This window comes from Phyllobates terribilis, unplaced genomic scaffold, assembly GCF_046119375.1.
Source record: "Phyllobates terribilis strain yellow unplaced genomic scaffold, ASM4611937v1 Scaffold_1__5_contigs__length_1240528914, whole genome shotgun sequence".
In the NCBI taxonomy this organism is placed as follows: domain Eukaryota; kingdom Metazoa; phylum Chordata; class Amphibia; order Anura; family Dendrobatidae; genus Phyllobates; species Phyllobates terribilis.
The window spans coordinates 307,180,417-307,197,583 of NW_027362761.1; the positions used below are offsets into that span (position 1 = coordinate 307,180,417).

The 17,167-nt window shown below is 39.6% G+C and overlaps 1 protein-coding gene across 3 annotated transcripts in view; it reads left to right on the forward strand.

Annotated features, from left to right (window-relative positions):
- Nucleotides 1–16,792, forward strand: part of LOC141258852 (guanine nucleotide-binding protein G(z) subunit alpha) — a 245,866-nt gene extending 229,074 nt beyond the window's left edge. For 2 of the 3 annotated variants that reach the window (XM_073674037.1, XM_073674045.1), the window contains exons 4-11: nt 660–725; nt 2,571–2,672; nt 4,356–4,420; nt 6,963–7,014; nt 7,092–7,173; nt 12,868–12,958; nt 13,052–13,171; nt 16,199–16,780. In XM_073674037.1, the coding sequence (XP_073530138.1) occupies nt 660–725; nt 2,571–2,672; nt 4,356–4,420; nt 6,963–7,014; nt 7,092–7,173; nt 12,868–12,958; nt 13,052–13,171; nt 16,199–16,266 (646 nt within the window). In that variant the 3' untranslated portion in view covers nt 16,267–16,780. Of the gene's footprint in view, nt 1–659; nt 726–2,570; nt 2,673–4,355; nt 4,421–6,962; nt 7,015–7,091; nt 7,174–12,867; nt 12,959–13,051; nt 13,172–16,198 lie in introns of all 3 variants that reach the window. The other variant, XM_073674063.1, reaches the window with a different exon arrangement.
- The last annotated feature ends 375 nt before the right edge of the window (nt 16,793–17,167 follow it).

The window sequence follows — 17,167 nt, forward strand, 5'->3', positions numbered from 1 at the left end:
CTGCACATATTTCAGTAAAATTAACTTATATACAGCACCTTGCTGTATGCTAATAAGGCAGGGCGAATCTGGTGAGACGTTAATTCATTGACACTAGTCTGGGTTCAGTAACTCTTCATGCTGAATAGTCCCTGCCTTGCTGGTGTCTCCACAGTTTCCATAACTCTTGGCATCTTGGTTCCTGTGTCACAGCTGTGTTCTCAGGAGATCTGTGACGGGAAGAAAGAAGCACAACTTGAGAAGACTCCTGCGATGCAGCGACTATTGGAAAGAGCTGCTGAACCCGGACTAGTGTCGGCAACTATACGCCTCTCTGGACTAGTCCTGGTTCATTAGCGTACAGTGAGGCGCTATGAATAAATTCATTTTACTGAAATATGTGCAGTTCCATAATATAATAAAGTCATTACTGGACTAACTGAATAAAGCCATGAAAGGTCATGGTCGCAGTTAAAAAGCATCAATGGATCTCACATGGTACTTTTAATGTAAAAGATGTGTGTAATCACAAGCCCACTACAAGCTCATCGAATTTAGGGAACACTGCAAGGGCAGAATGAGTAAAAATGATCAAACAGACACAGTAAAAGGTTTCCTTACTATCTAATACATGAATGCACTTTTATTTTTATTTTTTTTAATATAAACATGTTCCGCAGGTTGAAGATGTCAAAAGTTGTGATGGTGGGGGATCTTTATGTTGGGAAAACAAGTTTGATCAACAGGTACATTTTTAAAAGATGTATTTTATTACTTTTTATCAGATTTCTTACAAATCAGGGTAGGATGAACAAATAGCATGTGGATTTATAGACATAAGATGCCGCCTGCAAAGTATTTGGTACTGAAGGAGGCAAAAATGTTTATCAATAGATGACTATAGATGAAGACAATCTAGTGAGAAAGTATACACAGTTAATAGTATTGGAATATTCTGCAGATCCTCCATGTTTTCTTCAGTAAAAGAGGAAGAGTCTTTTCCTTCGATTAAGTATTTCAGTAATTAAGGAATCTATCGCAATATACTATGGGCCCGATTCATCAAGGCCGGCATTGTCTTGATGATGGGGTGTTCTAAAGTCAAATGCTCCTGATTCATGAAGAGGTGCCGAAATCTGAAGCTTCTGACGAGTGGCATGCTCCTCCATGCACCACATCAGAAATCTCACTCCAGTCACGTACTGGAGTGAGATTTCAGGCGTAAGGAACACCATATGAATTAGACGAGCTGTGGTGTCACGCCACCATCCGACCCCAACTCTGCCCATTTTTTTGGAGCTGGGAGAAACTCGTGTGAAAATGGCAAAAGCCACAACATTGAGTTGCACCTAAATTTTGCGACTTTTTTTAAAACAGAATTCTGGAATGAAAGCTTTGATGAATCAGACCCTTTATTTTTTACGATCTAGAAAACCCATAGGGCCGATACATCAAGACCAGCGTTCTTCAGTTAAACTAACTGTACTAATCCAAACTGCCCTCTCAGGTGACCAAGACAAGATGGTAAATTTGGGAAAATCACAAGAATAAATGGGTTTCACATACTGCTGTATTTGCTTTTTTTCACTAAAAACACAGCAAAACGTTCACACTAGGCGTTTTTCCAGCATTTTTTGCACCGCCCATTGCTTTCAATGGGGGAAAAACGCTGAAACAAGTGCATGCTCTATTGTGCAAAAAAACATGCAAAGCACAAAATATTGAGGACAAAAAAGCCAAGTTGTGTGCCTGAGATTTCTGAAATCTCAGACTTTGCTGTTACTGTAAAACACAGCTGAAAATTTGCATAAAAAAACACTTCAAAAACACGCTGAAAAAAATGCCTAGTGTGAACATATCCTCAGAGAGCTACGGTGCTTCTGTAACAATTGGGCTTTTTTTGTGAAACAAAAAACAGCCTCTCTCTTTACTTTAGAGCAGTGATTCCTAAACTCCAGTTCTTACAGCCCCCAACACATCATGTTTTCAGGATCTCCTTAGTATTGCACTGGTGAGAGAACCTGTGGCAATTTCTGATACCTTAAAAATAATTCCATCACCTGTGCAATACTAAGGAAATCCTGAAAACATGCCGTGTTGGGGGCCGTAAGGGCTGGAGCTATAGTGTAGGTGGGCACGGGTAGGCAACTTTAAAGAGGTAAAGATCTAGTGTTGTAGATCTGCTCTGTACCGAGATGTGACAAGTCCATGTTGGAAATAGTGTGTCAGGGATCATTCAGATGAGTGTATTAAACTTCCATGTGCGGTCAGTGTGCACAATGGACTGGACACGAAGAGCACACGGACCTATTATAGCCAGAGTGCCAATAGTATGTATGTAAAGAATTGCAGCATGCACTTTTCTAGTCTGGCTTGCAAACCAGACTACAGCATGTAGATAGCAGGCAGCTCCTACACTCATCTGCTATACGGCAGTGAGTAGCCCAAGTTATAGTATGGCCATCTGAACCCACTCTAATATGTATTTTCCGAAGGTTATAGTAAAGCATGATTTATAATAAAAAAAATATAAAAGTTAGTTATATCTAATCAATAGCAGATTAAAAGCTGTAATTCATATGTTTCTACAGGTTTTGCAAGAATGTATTTGATCGTGATTATAAAGCCACCATTGGTGTTGACTTTGAGATTGAACGGTTTGAAATCTTGGGTGTCCCTTTTAATCTGCAGGTGTAAGTAACTAACAATGTTTCCATATCTAATATATGTGTATATGGTGCATAGAAAATGACTGATGATACAGATAAATTGTATTAGATAATGCTCATTTACACACATTAAATCAATCTGTACCATATATGACCATGTCATTTTAGAGTGAACCTGTCACTTGCTCACAAAAACTGAGCAAATAGATCATTACATTAAATAGATAGACATTTAGGATTAACATTAATTTTAGATTCGGACCAACCATTTAAATAACTTGTAAAAATCCCGCAGCTCCCCTGATTCTGTTATTTTTTCTGTTTTGCGCTGCATCGCACCATTGCAGAGGTATGCATATTTGTTTATTTGGGAGCGCAGTATGTGAAATCTTTGCTTGCAGGTCTTTTTTTCAGAGTCTTTTCTGTGAGCGTGTGCCTTCACCCCTTCATATTAATCGCTATCAATCATAGCTTGGTAGCATAGAAGACTACTAGACTCCTAGATCAGCTGCCAAGCTGTGATTGGTAGCACCTGGGAGTAAGGAGTGAAAGCGTACGCCCCTAGAGAAAACTCTGAACAAACGCCCAGTTGGATTGCAAACAGAGTTTTCACATACTGCACTCCAAAAGTAACAAATGTGAATATCCCTTCAAGGGAATGACACACTGAAAAATGGAAAAAAGTGGTAGAATCAGAGGAGCTCATGAATTTTTATAAGGTATGTAACTTAAAGGGGTATTCCCATCTCCAGGATCCTATCCCAATATGTAGTAGGTGTAATAGTAATAATAATAGCAAATATCTCCAATTAGAACTGTAGTATAGTTCTTCTGATTCACTATGTCACTTACCACATGCAGGTCATTGTAGAAGCTTAGGTATCCATGGTTACGATCACTCATATAGTGACAGTTAGTTTTTAGTGGCTGTAACCATGGATACCTAAGCTACTGCAATGCCCTGTACCTGGAGTAAGCGATATACCAAATAAGAACTATACTACATTTCTAATTGGAGGTATTTGCTAATATTATTATTATTACACCTACTACATATTGGGATAGGATCTTGGAGATGGAAATACCCCTTTAATTTTGATTAGCAAGTGACAGGTCCTCTTTAGGTCAAAAGTCTGTGCTTATTCATTTCACAAGATATTTTACAGCAGTTCTGACGTCTTGTCCTTCTGATACAGCGCTCTAGATCTCCTACATATTTGGTAAATGATAACAATCTGGCTGCTATTACTTGAGTTAGCTTAAAAGTGCATTTCTATACACCGACCATTGGCTTTAAATGACCACCACCGAACAGCTACTTGTTTGCTGATCCTGGTCATTTAATAGCCTGTTTACACAGGCAGACTACACTTCAGATGCGTACTGAACAAACTGTAATAGATTGTTCAGTGCCGATAGGCTGCCATTTTTCTTGACAGCACCGCTCCTGTTTACACAGGACACAGGATGATGTGCTGACATGAACAATGATCTTCTGTGCAGCACAAAAGATCATTTCACCCAACAAACGAGTGTTTGCTTGTTTGTCAGGTAATCAGCAGCCTATTTACACTGCAGGATTATCATGAAACGAGCCTTCCGAGGAACGAGTTTTATGGTTAGGTGTAACATGTTAATAATTTTATTTATATTAATATAGATTTTTTTTCAAATTAATGGTCTATGTTTTTTTTTTTTCCTATAAAGTTGGGACACTGCAGGTCAAGAGAAATTCAAATGCATTGCATCTGCTTATTATCGGGGAGCACAAGGTGATTATAATTTACAAGTAATGGAATAACTTTATAAGGGAATTTGTCACATCCAGAAATGGTATTTGCCAGCAGATATAGTAATAATGTTTAGCACACCACTTTCCAAATTATTATGCAAATTGCATTTAATTGTCATAAAGATGTAACTCTTTGTTTTTCCAATAATTGTCTGAGGGCTCTTTGGATCACTAAAATCAATCTCAAACACCTGTGTAATTAGTTTGCCAGGTCAGCCCAATTAAAGGAAAACTACTTAAGAAGGATGTTCCACATTATTAAGCAGGCCATAATTTTCAAGCAATAGGGGAAAGAAAAAGTCTTTCTCTGCTGCCAAAAAGCCGTCAAATAGTGCAATGCATTGGACAAGATATGAAAACATTAGGTATTTCACGAAAACTTAAGCGTGATCAATGTACTATGAAGACATCTGTGGCTGATACACAACCCAGATTGGTTTGTGCAGATAAAGGCATAATGAGAAAGGTTTCTTCCAGACAAATTCATCAGATTAAGAGAGCAGCTGCTAAAATACCATTACAAAGCAGCAAACGGGTATTTGAAGCTGCAGGCTTGCAGTTGTGCATAAACCAACTGTTCAGCCACCCCTAAACGGTGCTCACAAGCAGAAACGGTTGCAGTGGGCCCAGGCACACATGAAGACTAATTTTAAAACAGTCTTTTTTTTACCAATGAGTGCAGTGCCACCGTGGATCGTCCAGATGGATGGAGTAATGGTTGGTGGATGGCCACCATGTCCCAACAAGGCTGCGACATCAGCAAGGAGGTGGCGGAGTCATGTTTTGGGCTTGAATCATGGGGAGAGAGCTGATAGGCTCCTTTAGGGTCCCTGAAGGTGTGAAAATGACCTTAGCAAAGTATATAGTTTCTGATTGACCACTTTCTTCCATGGTACAAAAAGAAGAACCGTGCAATCCATATAAAAATCATCTTCATGCATAACAATGCACCATCTCATGCTGCAAAGAATACCTCTGAGTTATTGGCTGCTATGGGCATAAAAGGAGAGAAACTCATGGGGTGCTCACCACCCTCCCATGACCTCAACCCTATTGAGAACCTTTGGAGTATCCTCAAGCAAAAGATCTATGAGGGTGGGAGGCAGTTCACATAAAAACAGCAGCTCTGGGAGGCTACCCTGACATCCTGCAAAGAAATGCAAGCAGAAACTATCCAAAAACTCACAAGTTCAATGAATGCAAGAATTATGAAGGTGATTAATATGTAACTTGGCCTGTTATGATGGTTTTCATTGGAAAAGCTTTTGATTTTAGTAAATGTGACCTCTAAATGCTGCAAATTCAACAAATGTCCATTTTCAGTTTCTTACAACCTATAACATGTTTGGAAACTGTTGTGCATAATAATTTAAAGCAGTGCATTTTGATTTTCTTATTTAAAAAAAAAACTGTTATTATTGGGAGGTTTGTAACAGTTGATGATTTGAACATTATACTGACTTATTTGCATCTAACATTTTCGGAAAATGGCATTTGCATAATAATTTGGAACGCGGTGTAGCACTGAAATCACGTCTGGCAGTCTAACTGGAGCAACGGATACAGGGAGAAAATGTTGTTATAATCACTGTAATTACTTGGCGATGTAATCACTCTCTGACACATTGACAGCCAGCTCATGAGCATGTGTGCACAGCAAGCTGTCAATCAGTGTACCAGGGCGTGATTACAGCGATCTCACTGTGACTGTAACAGCCCACTGCACTGCCCTGATGGCTGGAAGCCAGCGGCTGCAGAGAGAATATACTTCCTTTTCTCCGTTTAGCCCAGAAGCCTACCAGACATGATTTATCTGCACACTATTTCTACAGGTAAATAGTGGTTCTGGAAGTCACAGGTTTCCTTTTAAATACACAAAGGTGAACATCCTAATGATCTTATCAGGTGCTTTATTCCTGATTTGTGAGACTCAGTTCTTCAGCCATATCATGTGACCCACACAGTGACTACCCGAATCATACATACAGCATCTTCTGTGTGAACCGGAAGTCAGTCTCTCCATGTAAGCCTATGAGATTCATATCTAGGCTCTCAATCGAACGCATAGAGAGACTGACAGGCCACATTGACGATGCCTTGTGATTTGGAGAGTCAGAGTGTGGCTACATGGTATTCATTTCATTAGGAATAAAGCACCTCGTAAGAACAGCATTACTATTACTTTATTGGATGTTGATTACTTATTACTAAAAGCTAAAGACTACAAGATAAAAACAAGTTCCTGGTAGTGGTTTGCCCATAGATTTGACGGACTGTGTAGCGGGAGGTAATGATGATCACACAACAGGAAAGACAATTTCTCTGGAGTTATGTAACCTTATCCTTTTCTCACAATAATGAGAAAAATCAGAGCACTGCAGTGCAGGCATCTCTGTTATCACAGGCATGTGGGGTGAGTGGTCCAGTTAGTGGGTACGTGTTTTCCCACCTTAGGTTAGATGATACAGCTGACTATGTATGGCAGCTCCTGAGACTTGTTCATTGTTTCTTTTACCTTACAGTGATTATTACTGCCTTTGATCTTGGTGACATCCAGACCCTGGAGCACACAAAGTAAGTATTAGCAAACACAGGGGGCTTGTTTGCACATCAGAGCCCGATCTGATGTCACATCTCATCTGTTGTTCTAGGCGTTGGCTAAAAGATGCTCTTAGGGAGAATGAACCTGATACTTGCTCAGTCTTCCTTGTTGGAACTAAAAAAGACACACTGGTAAGTGAAGAGTGCTCCTCTATTGATTTATTGTACATTATCATTACACATTGTTTTTCTTTATTTAACCCATTTTATCTGAATTGGTAAAATAAAGTTAAAAATGCAGGATATACATGATTTTTCCTTATTTTATATTGATCATCATCTCTACAGATTTGGCAGGACACCTTTTAAAGGTGTTTTGTACTTGTACACAGTGTCTTTTTTTTAAAGGGCACCTGTCATGTCCTACTATGTAAACTGCCCCCATTGCATTGTTAGTAATGCAATGTGCATCATTAACACACTTTTTTCATTAAAATCTGCGCTACCATCATGGGCATAAAGCATTTTTTAGGCTATGTGCCCACGATGCAGAAATTCTCCGGATTTTTCCTGAGTGTTTCTGCATTTCCCTGGCAGAAAAAAACGCATGCGGATTGTACATCGGATTGTACATGCGTTTTTTCTGCTAGGGACAAGCGTTTGTCAAGCGATTTTAGCATCACTTGGAAAAGTGCTTGAAAGTTGGTCACACAATATAAATCCATGCAACTGGCATGGATTTATATTGTGTGACCAACATAATGTTAAAAAAAAAAAGAATTAGAACGTAAAAAATAACCTTATACTCACCTTTCCTGTGGCGGCCTTGGTCTGCTCCTGGCGTCGCTGCTGGCTCCGTGGCAGGTACCGATAATGTCACGAAATCGCCGCCATTGACTTGCATAAGATCTACATGTAGTCATGCGGATCTTATGCGATTAATGTGCGGATGGTACCCGGGTCTGGAGAAGAGGAGACTCTCCTCCAGACCCGGGTACCATAGAACCTGTAAGTAAAAAAAGAATTAAATAAAAAATAACCTTAAACTCACCTTCCAATGGCCCCCGCTCTGCTCCAAGCGTCGCTGCTGGCTCCGTGGCGGGTACTGGTTATGTAAAAGGACCTTCCGTGACGTCAGCGGTCATGTGACCTTCATTTCTTAAAGTAATGATGGCCACTCGTTTTTCTTTACTTAGCTGCTTTTTTCTTGCCATAATACAAATTCTAACAGTCTATTCAGTAGGACTATCAGCTGTGTATCCACCAGACTTCTGCACAACACAACTGATGGTCACAACCCCCTTTTTAAGGCAAGAAATCCCACTTATTAAACCTGACAGGGCACACCTGTGAAGTGAAAACCATTTCCGGTGACTACCTCTTGAAGCTCATCAAGAGAATGCCAAGAGTGTGCAAAGCAGTCATCAAAGCAAAAGATGGCTACTTTGAAGAACCTAGAATATAAGACATATTTTCAGTTGTTTCACACTTTTTTGTTAAGTATATAATTCCACATGTGTTAATTCATAGTTTTGATGCCTTCAGTGTGAATGTACAATTTTCAAAGTCTTGAAAATACAGAAAAATCTTTAAATGAGAAGGTGTGTCCAAACTTTTGGTCTGTACTGTATATATTTTACATTTTTTCTCTTCTTCATCCACACACAGGGCAGTCTCTTCTTCATCCACACACAGGGCAGTCTTCTTCATCCACACACAGGGCAGTCTCTTCTTCATCCACACACAGGGCAGTCTCTTCTTCATCCACACACAGGGCAGTCTCTTCTTCATCCACACACAGGGCAGTCTTCTTCATCCACACACAGGGCAGTCTTCTTCATCCACACACAGGGCAGTCTCTTCTTCATCCACACACAGGGCAGTCTCTTCTTCATCCACACACAGGGCAGTCTCTTCTTCATCCACACACAGGGCAGTCTCTTCTTCATCCACACACAGGGCAGTCTCTTCTTCATCCACACACAGGGCAGTCTCTTCTTCATCCACACACAGGGCAGTCTCTTCTTCATCCACACACAGGGCAGTCTCTTCTTCATCCACACACAGGGCAGTCTCTTCTTCATCCACACACAGGGCAGTATCTTCTTCATCCACACACAGGGCAGTATCTTCTTAATCCACACACAGGGCAGTATCTTCTTCATCCACACACAGGGCAGTCTCTTCTTCATCCACACACAGGGCAGTATCTTCTTAATCCACACACAGGGCAGTATCTTCTTCATCCACACACAGGGCAGTCTCTTCTTCATCCACACACAGGGCAGTATCTTCTTCATCCACACACAGGGCAGTATCTTCTTCATCCACACACAGGGCAGTATCTTCTTCATCCACACAGGGCAGTCTCTTCTTCGTCCACACAGGGCAGTCTCTTCTTCGTCCACACAGGGCAGTCTCTTCTTCGTCCACACAGGGCAGTCTCTTCTTCGTCCACACAGGGCAGTCTCTTCTTCGTCCACACAGGGCAGTCTCTTCTTCGTCCACACAGGGCAGTCTCTTCTTCGTCCACACAGGGCAGTCTCTTCTTCGTCCACACAGGGCAGTCTCTTCTTCGTCCACACAGGGCAGTCTCTTCTTCGTCCACACAGGGCAGTCTCTTCTTCGTCCACACAGGGCAGTCTCTTCTTCGTCCACACAGGGCAGTCTCTTCTTCGTCCACACAGGGCAGTCTCTTCTTCATCCACATAATATAGGATCTTCTTCATCCACATAAGGTAGGATCTTCTTCATCCACATAAGGTAGGCTCTTCTACATCAACGTAATGTATGTTCTTTTTCATCCACACAAGGAAGTCTCTTTATACACATAAGTTAGTCTCTTCTTTATACACATAAGGTTGTCTCTTCTTCATCTTCTTCATGCGCATAAAATAAAGTCTGTTCTTTATCCACACAAGTCTGTTTCTTTTTCATTTACATAATTTAGCCCTTCTTCAGCCACATAGGGTAGTCTCTTCTTTTTAAAGGGAGAAGTACAAGTGCAGGCACTCTGTGCATCCTTGGTATGGCCAAGCATTTAAGTGCACCTTCCCACCTGCTTGTTTTCCCTCTATCTCCGTCCTTTTCTGGCTCTATAAAGGGAGAGCTTTTAAAAAAAGAAAGGGGCGTTGGAGATAGTGGGAAAACAATTAAGTATGAAGGTTTATACTGGTGTTTATTAATAATAATAATAATAATAATAATAATACTTTTATTTATATAGCGCCAACATATTCCGCAGCACTTTACATTTTAGAGGGGAATTGTACAGACAATAACAGACATTACTGAATAACAATAATCACATAAATCAACAGATACCAAAATGAATGAGGGCCGTGCTCGCAAGCTTACAATCCATGAGGAAATAGGGGAGACACGAAAGGTGGATGGTAACAATTGCTTGTATTGTACGGTCCAATCATCAATGTAATAAATAGGATGTTCACGCAATGGTGCAAGAACCGGTCACCAATCAATATGTGTACGGAGACAGAGCTGTTAAGTGCATGTAAGGTGTGTGAACAGATGATACGAGGGTCCTGGTTTTGAAGAAAATTTTGTATGGGCAAAACGGGGATAATTAGAAAAGTTGGCGATAGGCCAGTCTAAAGAAATGTGCTTTTTGGGCACGCTTAAAACTGTGGGTATTGAGGATTAATTGAAGTGTCCTGGGTAGTGCATTCCAAAGAATTGGCGCAGCTCGCGAGAAGTCTTGGAGATGGGAGTGGGAGGTCCGGATTATTGTTGATTGGTGTTTGGCCATACAGGTGTCTAAAACATGCACTAAATTCCAATGCTTTTTTTTTAGCTCGAACTTTTGTATAGAAACTAATGTTGGAAGTCTGTGTTTCCCAAGAATATTACCAACACTTATAATATTGACCCTGTGCAACCAAAATATAGTTTATAGAAACTGTGCCATCCTTGTCTTATGCCCCTCTTCAGTATTTCACATTTTAATTTATAGCCCCCATTTTTCCATATCAGATTTCAAAAAATTTTTCAAAAGAAGCAATAATTCTGAGAAATCGATCAAGGGGACATATATTTTCTAGCATAAATAATTTCATTTGTTTATTGTCTAACATGGAAACGTATCAGCACATTGTTGTTTAATTGTACAGTAGTCCAAAAAAAGAAGACAAAAGGAAGAACAACTTTCAAGCCCAATAAATTTGAGTACACATTCTCATTGGTCAGAAACAATGTTTTTTTATTGTTTTTTCATATCATTGATGCAGATTATTATTTCCATCTTTATAATGAAAACACAAGTGTAAACCAAGCAGATCAAATTTTGATCTATAAAAGTGAGACTCTGTTTTGATGTAGTGAGGTGTAACGTAACAGAATCTCGAAATCTTATATCTAGAATACGTCTTCTCATTAAAAAGTGCTCAAGCTTTTGTTACAACGTCTTCTTTTAGCTTTTTCACCAGTGACAGCATACTTCCTCATTCACAGGAGATCCAGATCCAGAGATGAATTACTACATAGCCCTTCCCCCAACCACAGACGAGGACTTACTGTCAATTGCACCTTCGAAGGAACATGATCTAAATTTTCTTTTATGTACATGAACACAAAGAAAAAGAATATTTACATGTCTGTCTAGGGATATAGGAATCAAATGTTATGTAAATGTCCATTGAGCTTGTATATTTAATACAACTTAGATAATAAGAATCTTCTTTGGCTTTAAATTACATTAGAGATACAAGGAGGCCGTCTGTCCTTTTTAATTATTAATCTATGTGGGATTTGTTGTACGCCTGTTGCCAGGGGCCACTGTTTTGGTTGCCAGCTTTCTTAGCCAAGGTAAACTGTTCACATGAGTGGGTATAACGTCTGCTATGGAGGATAAGACATTTAATCCAATGATTGATCATTTGAAAAAGAGATGTAAAGAAAAGCCTACATGATGGTTTTATATGGCAATATCCTACAAATTGTTTAGAACTACTGATTTTGGAAGCATGTAAAGTCATCCTAAGTTATATGGACACAGAAATTATATGTAAAACGTAAAGGGCCCAGACTGCATCTGTCTTGACAACGTAGCCCCGTTGTGCTGTGATTTCAGTGCAGAGGTTGTTAGAATCCCAAACAAAGAAATGGAGAGAGCCGTGCATTTGTATGAAAGATATAACCACCATTGAGAGCGGCATGCAACTGCACAATGTCACGAGACCTTGTTGGTACCCGCATTCACTATGCATGTGTTATGATATTCCATAAATGTACAAGATGGAAATACTCCTGTAATTACAGAACTAGGAACATATGTTATTTATCCTGCACGATAAACACCATATTAAAAACATGCCAATATTCATGGTTTATTTTTTTGTCACATTGCCTTTTAAAACAATTGGATAAAAAGAAGATAAAATGTATACATACCAAAATGATACCATTAAAACTGCATTGATTCCTGCAACAAAAAAAAATCCTTCCCAGAACTAAATCAAAGGAAAAATAAAAAAAAGTTATGGTTCTCAATGTATGGCTTGAGAAGCCAAATTATTTTTTATTTTCATTTATATTTCTTTTTAGTAAAACATAAAAGAATGATAGAAATTTGGTATCACCTGAAGAGTATTGACCCAGCAAATAGTGTTGACATGTCATTTTTACTGCACAGGGATTGCCTTTAAAAGTAAATGAAAAAAAAAAAGTGGCAGAATTGTTGCATCTTTTATACCACCCGCTCCAGTCTTCAAAGGATTTCATGGTAGATCACATTGTGCCATTAAAATTTAGGTAATGGAAACGTAAAGTCCTCAATAAATTGCCTCAATAGATGCCATATGTTGCTTATATGATCTAGCGCAGGTAAAAAGCTTTGCTAGTTCTTCATTATTCTACTTTTTCTTGCAGTCAGAAGCAGAGTGTGAACGGACTGAGCGAGATGCTTTGAAATTTGCTATGGAGATGCAGGCTGAATACTGGTCTGTCTCAGCAAAATCAGGTACCCCTGTTTCCACATGTACGTAGTATTTATACCACTGTAGTATATTTGTCATTTAGATAACACACAGTTTTGATTTGTTTCTTTGCCCAGGTGAAAATGTGAGAGATTTCTTTTTCCGAGTGGCAGCTCTTGCCTTTGAACTGTCCATGAAAAAAGAGCTGGAGAAGAACCGACATAGTACAACTCAGATTGGCGCTGGCAATCTCATACGTATGTAGCGTGTATGATTTGGTATAGTAAAGGCATAACCTCTATCACACAAAAGTTTTGGAGAATGAAAAGGAAGCATTTGCTGTCTACAATCGCTGCCAGAATCAGACCATGATTGGGGTTGTCCAATATTTTTTTTAAATGACCACAGACCAGAAAAGGTGATAAAATAAGAGTTTCATTCTGCCGGTTTTGTGAACCGTCCTGAAGTTATAGCTTGCCTACCATGTGCATATGACTGCTGCAGGCAGTCACTGATTTTAGTAGTGACTAGCTGAAGTGTTCACTTGGCACAGCAGGTCAGCATTGGAAGGATTACTAGAGCCGCAGGAGTTTTGCCTGATAAGTATAACTTATTGTATCGTATTCACTGCTTCATGCCCTTTTTTAACCCTTTGGCTATGTGCCCACGATGCAGAAATGCTCCGGATTTTTTCCTGAGCGTTTCTGCATCTCCCTGGCAGAAAAAATGCATGCGGATTGTACATGTGGATTGTACATGTGGATTGTACATGCGTTTTTCCTTCCAGGGACATGCGGATGTGAAGCGTTCTTCACATGCATTTCCGCATGCGGGTTGACAAGCGCTTTCCAAGCGATTTTAGCATCACTTGGAAAGTGCTTGACAACTTGGTCACACTATATAAATCCATGCAACCGGAATGGATTTATATAGTGTGACCTTAAAGAATGGTAAAAAATAAAAAAATAAATCTATACTTACCTTCTGATGGCCCCCGGAGTCTTTATTCGATCCGTCCTGGCTTGCCGGCAGCTCGCGGTACACTGAAGGACCTGCCGTCACATGACTAAATGACGTCGGCAGGTCCTTCAGTCCACCGTGAGCTGCCGGCAAGCAAAGACAAGCACACTGCGGGCCATCAGAAGGTAAGTATAATATTTATTTTTTATTTTTATTCTTTTTTTTTACAGGTTCTATGGTACCCGGGCCCGGAGGAGAGTCTCCTCTTCTCCAGACCCGGGTACCATCTGCACATTGAAACGATTGGATTCCGCATGTACAGATGCAGTGATGCGGAATCCAAGCGTTCCAATGAAAGTCAATGGCGGCGAAAACGCAGCGCTTCCGCAAAATAATTGGTAATGCTGCGTTTTTTTCCGCAATGATAATCCGCAGCAGAAATTTCCGCAGCATGTGCACAGCACATGCGGATTATCATTGGGGAACATGGCAGGCCTTCTACCAAGCGTTTTTTTAAGCGTTTCTGCAGCGGAATTGCCGCTGCAAAAACGCTTAAACGCATCGTGGGCACACAGCCTTTGGCAACATTCGCCTTATATTTACTATACTATACCATAGTATTGCAGTGTATTGCATAGTCAATCAAGCAATCACAGATTCAAGTGCTCTAAAGTAACTAACTAAAAATGTAAAAAAAAAAATAAGAAGTTTAAAAACAATATAAGCAAACGTAAGCAAAGTCTAACAAATAGAAATATTAACTTTTTTGCCCAATACTGTGAACGCTGAGGTGGAACAAAAATTGAAGTGGAAGGATTGCAGTTTTATTTTGTAGTTTTGCAATACCTCAAAAAAGGAATAAAGAATATATGTTGTGTGAAATCCAAAATGGTATCCATAAAAACTACGATTTGCCCTGTAATAACAAGCTCTCACACATCGCTATCTGCCCAAAAAAAAAGATATAACTCTTAGAAATAAATTGGTTTCAGACACAATATTCTAAGTAAAAAAACAAACATTCTATATACATGTGGTATCACCAGTACTGACCCATAGAACAAATGTGAACTTTGTAGGCACTCAAAAATTATCAGTGACAATGCAGGTTTTTCTTACTTGGAATTGTTTCCCCGTTTTTCTGTACATTAAATAGCAAAATGAATGATGTCAATCAAAACTTCAACTCATCCCACAAAAACCAAGCCCTCATATGGCTATCATGTCCTTTATGCTTCCCAAACCACTCCAGTACCCAGGGGCGGACATATCATTGGTGCAACCTGTGCACAGGGGCCCAAGAGGTAGGGGGGCCCATTTCTACCTATAAGCAGGTTCAATTTTGCATTTTTAGGAGCTCTTGGGCTGCAAAGGGCCCATATATTGTTCTTGCACAGGGGCCCTTTTCTGTCTGTGTCCGCCAGTGCCAGTACCATATAAATCATAAAACTGGCCTGCATTCACAGCACCATACTCAAACAATAAGCATGTCGCAGAAAAAAAACCATTTTGAACCTTTGGCTTCCAGTCAAGTGGGAGGAGATTATAGGCGCTAAAGCTTGACTGATCTGAGTTTGCCTCTTCACACTTGACTGGAAGCTTGTAATTTACATAGCAGCTATATTCTATGATATCTTGGGGCATTTAGCCTCACAGCTCCATGTTGATGATGCAGGTTTCAGGACCTGTACTGGAGACAGTTTGGAAGACAGAATAGATGTTATACCCCTTATGCAAAAAGACTGTAGTAAGACTACCTCTGTGTAGCAAAGTTTATAAACCCAACTTGTATTTCAGGTTTAGTCGACTTATTTACAACAACTCTAGTTAGAATCCCAAAACCGATACCAAAGGTTAGGGCCACAAAAGTGCTATTATGGGAAAATGATACCACATTGCATACTTTCAGGTCTGTCCCAGTTGTATTTACTTATTCGCTTCCTTTTAGACCCAGTGTGCAGTGCCAGTAAGTGAACTATGTCTTACTAAAACTTTGAGCACTTGCCTTCAATAAGGCTATGGCATTTGGTTTTACCGGATGCAATGAAATGTGGGTATTTTCACATTTTCTTAAGACGGACTGTCGTTTCTGAACTTCACTGTTTGTGCTATATACTTTCAAAACCCAATTCAGGGGCATGGGACAGTCAGATACGTTTCTGTACAAATCTGATACATGGAAACACCCCCTAATACAGTTGTGATATCTGTATTCAAAGCTCTGAAACTCTGGAAGCAGATCTTCATATCGAAATACCAGACATACTGTATAGTCATTACAATGAGCAAAGTATATCCATGGAACAATTTATTTTTTATTTCAGAACTTGAAGGGAATCTCTCCGAGAAAAAGGTAAATGAAAATCTCCAGAATAATATGAACTGCTGCTAACCAGATCTGACAACACTAGCTTGGGATCAGAGGCCAGTTCACAAAGGTTGGAGTGAATATTGATTGAAGTGCGTCTTCTACTCTTGAACTTGTGGATGCTGCATCGTGGCCTGAATGACCGGAGGTATTAATTCTCAGCACTGGGACAATACAGCCATTCACTGCGTCAAGACCACATACCGCCCTGCAGCTGTATTATGTACTAAATGCCACTTCATATTATAGCCTTAGTTTATATAGTGATTAATATATAATATAGTTTAATATAGTGATTTCTACAATAGACATTGAAACATTAATTCATAATCTTTACTTACATATTTTGTAAGGTATAATGGCAGCACATTCCTTGTCTTCATTAGTATACATATGAATCATGACATTTTCAGCCTCCAAGCCTGGGTTTTGTCATTCTGCTACTGTATTTTATTGTGTTTTCCCTCACTGCCATCTGTTTGATGCATTTACAGTTGTATGAAAAAGTTTGGGCACCCCTATTAATCTTAAGCTTAATGTTTTATAAAAATTGTTGTTTTTGCAACAGCTATTTCAGTTTGATATATGTAATAACTGTTGGACACAGTAATGTTTCTGCCTTGAAATGAGGTTTATTGTACTAACAGAAGATGTACAATCTGCATTCAAACAAAATTTGACAGGTGCATAAGTATGGGCACCCTTATCATTTTCTTGTTTTAAATACTCCTACCTACTTTTTACTGACTTACTATGGCTATGTGCCCAAGTTGCGTAAATGAAGCAGAAAATTTCTGCTTCATTTCCGCATGTCCTCTCCCGGAAAAACGCATGCGGAATTCCGCACGCGTTTATCGCGCGTTTTTCACGCGTTTTCGACATGCGGAATTGCCTTGCGTTTTTTCATGCATTGAATAAGGCAATT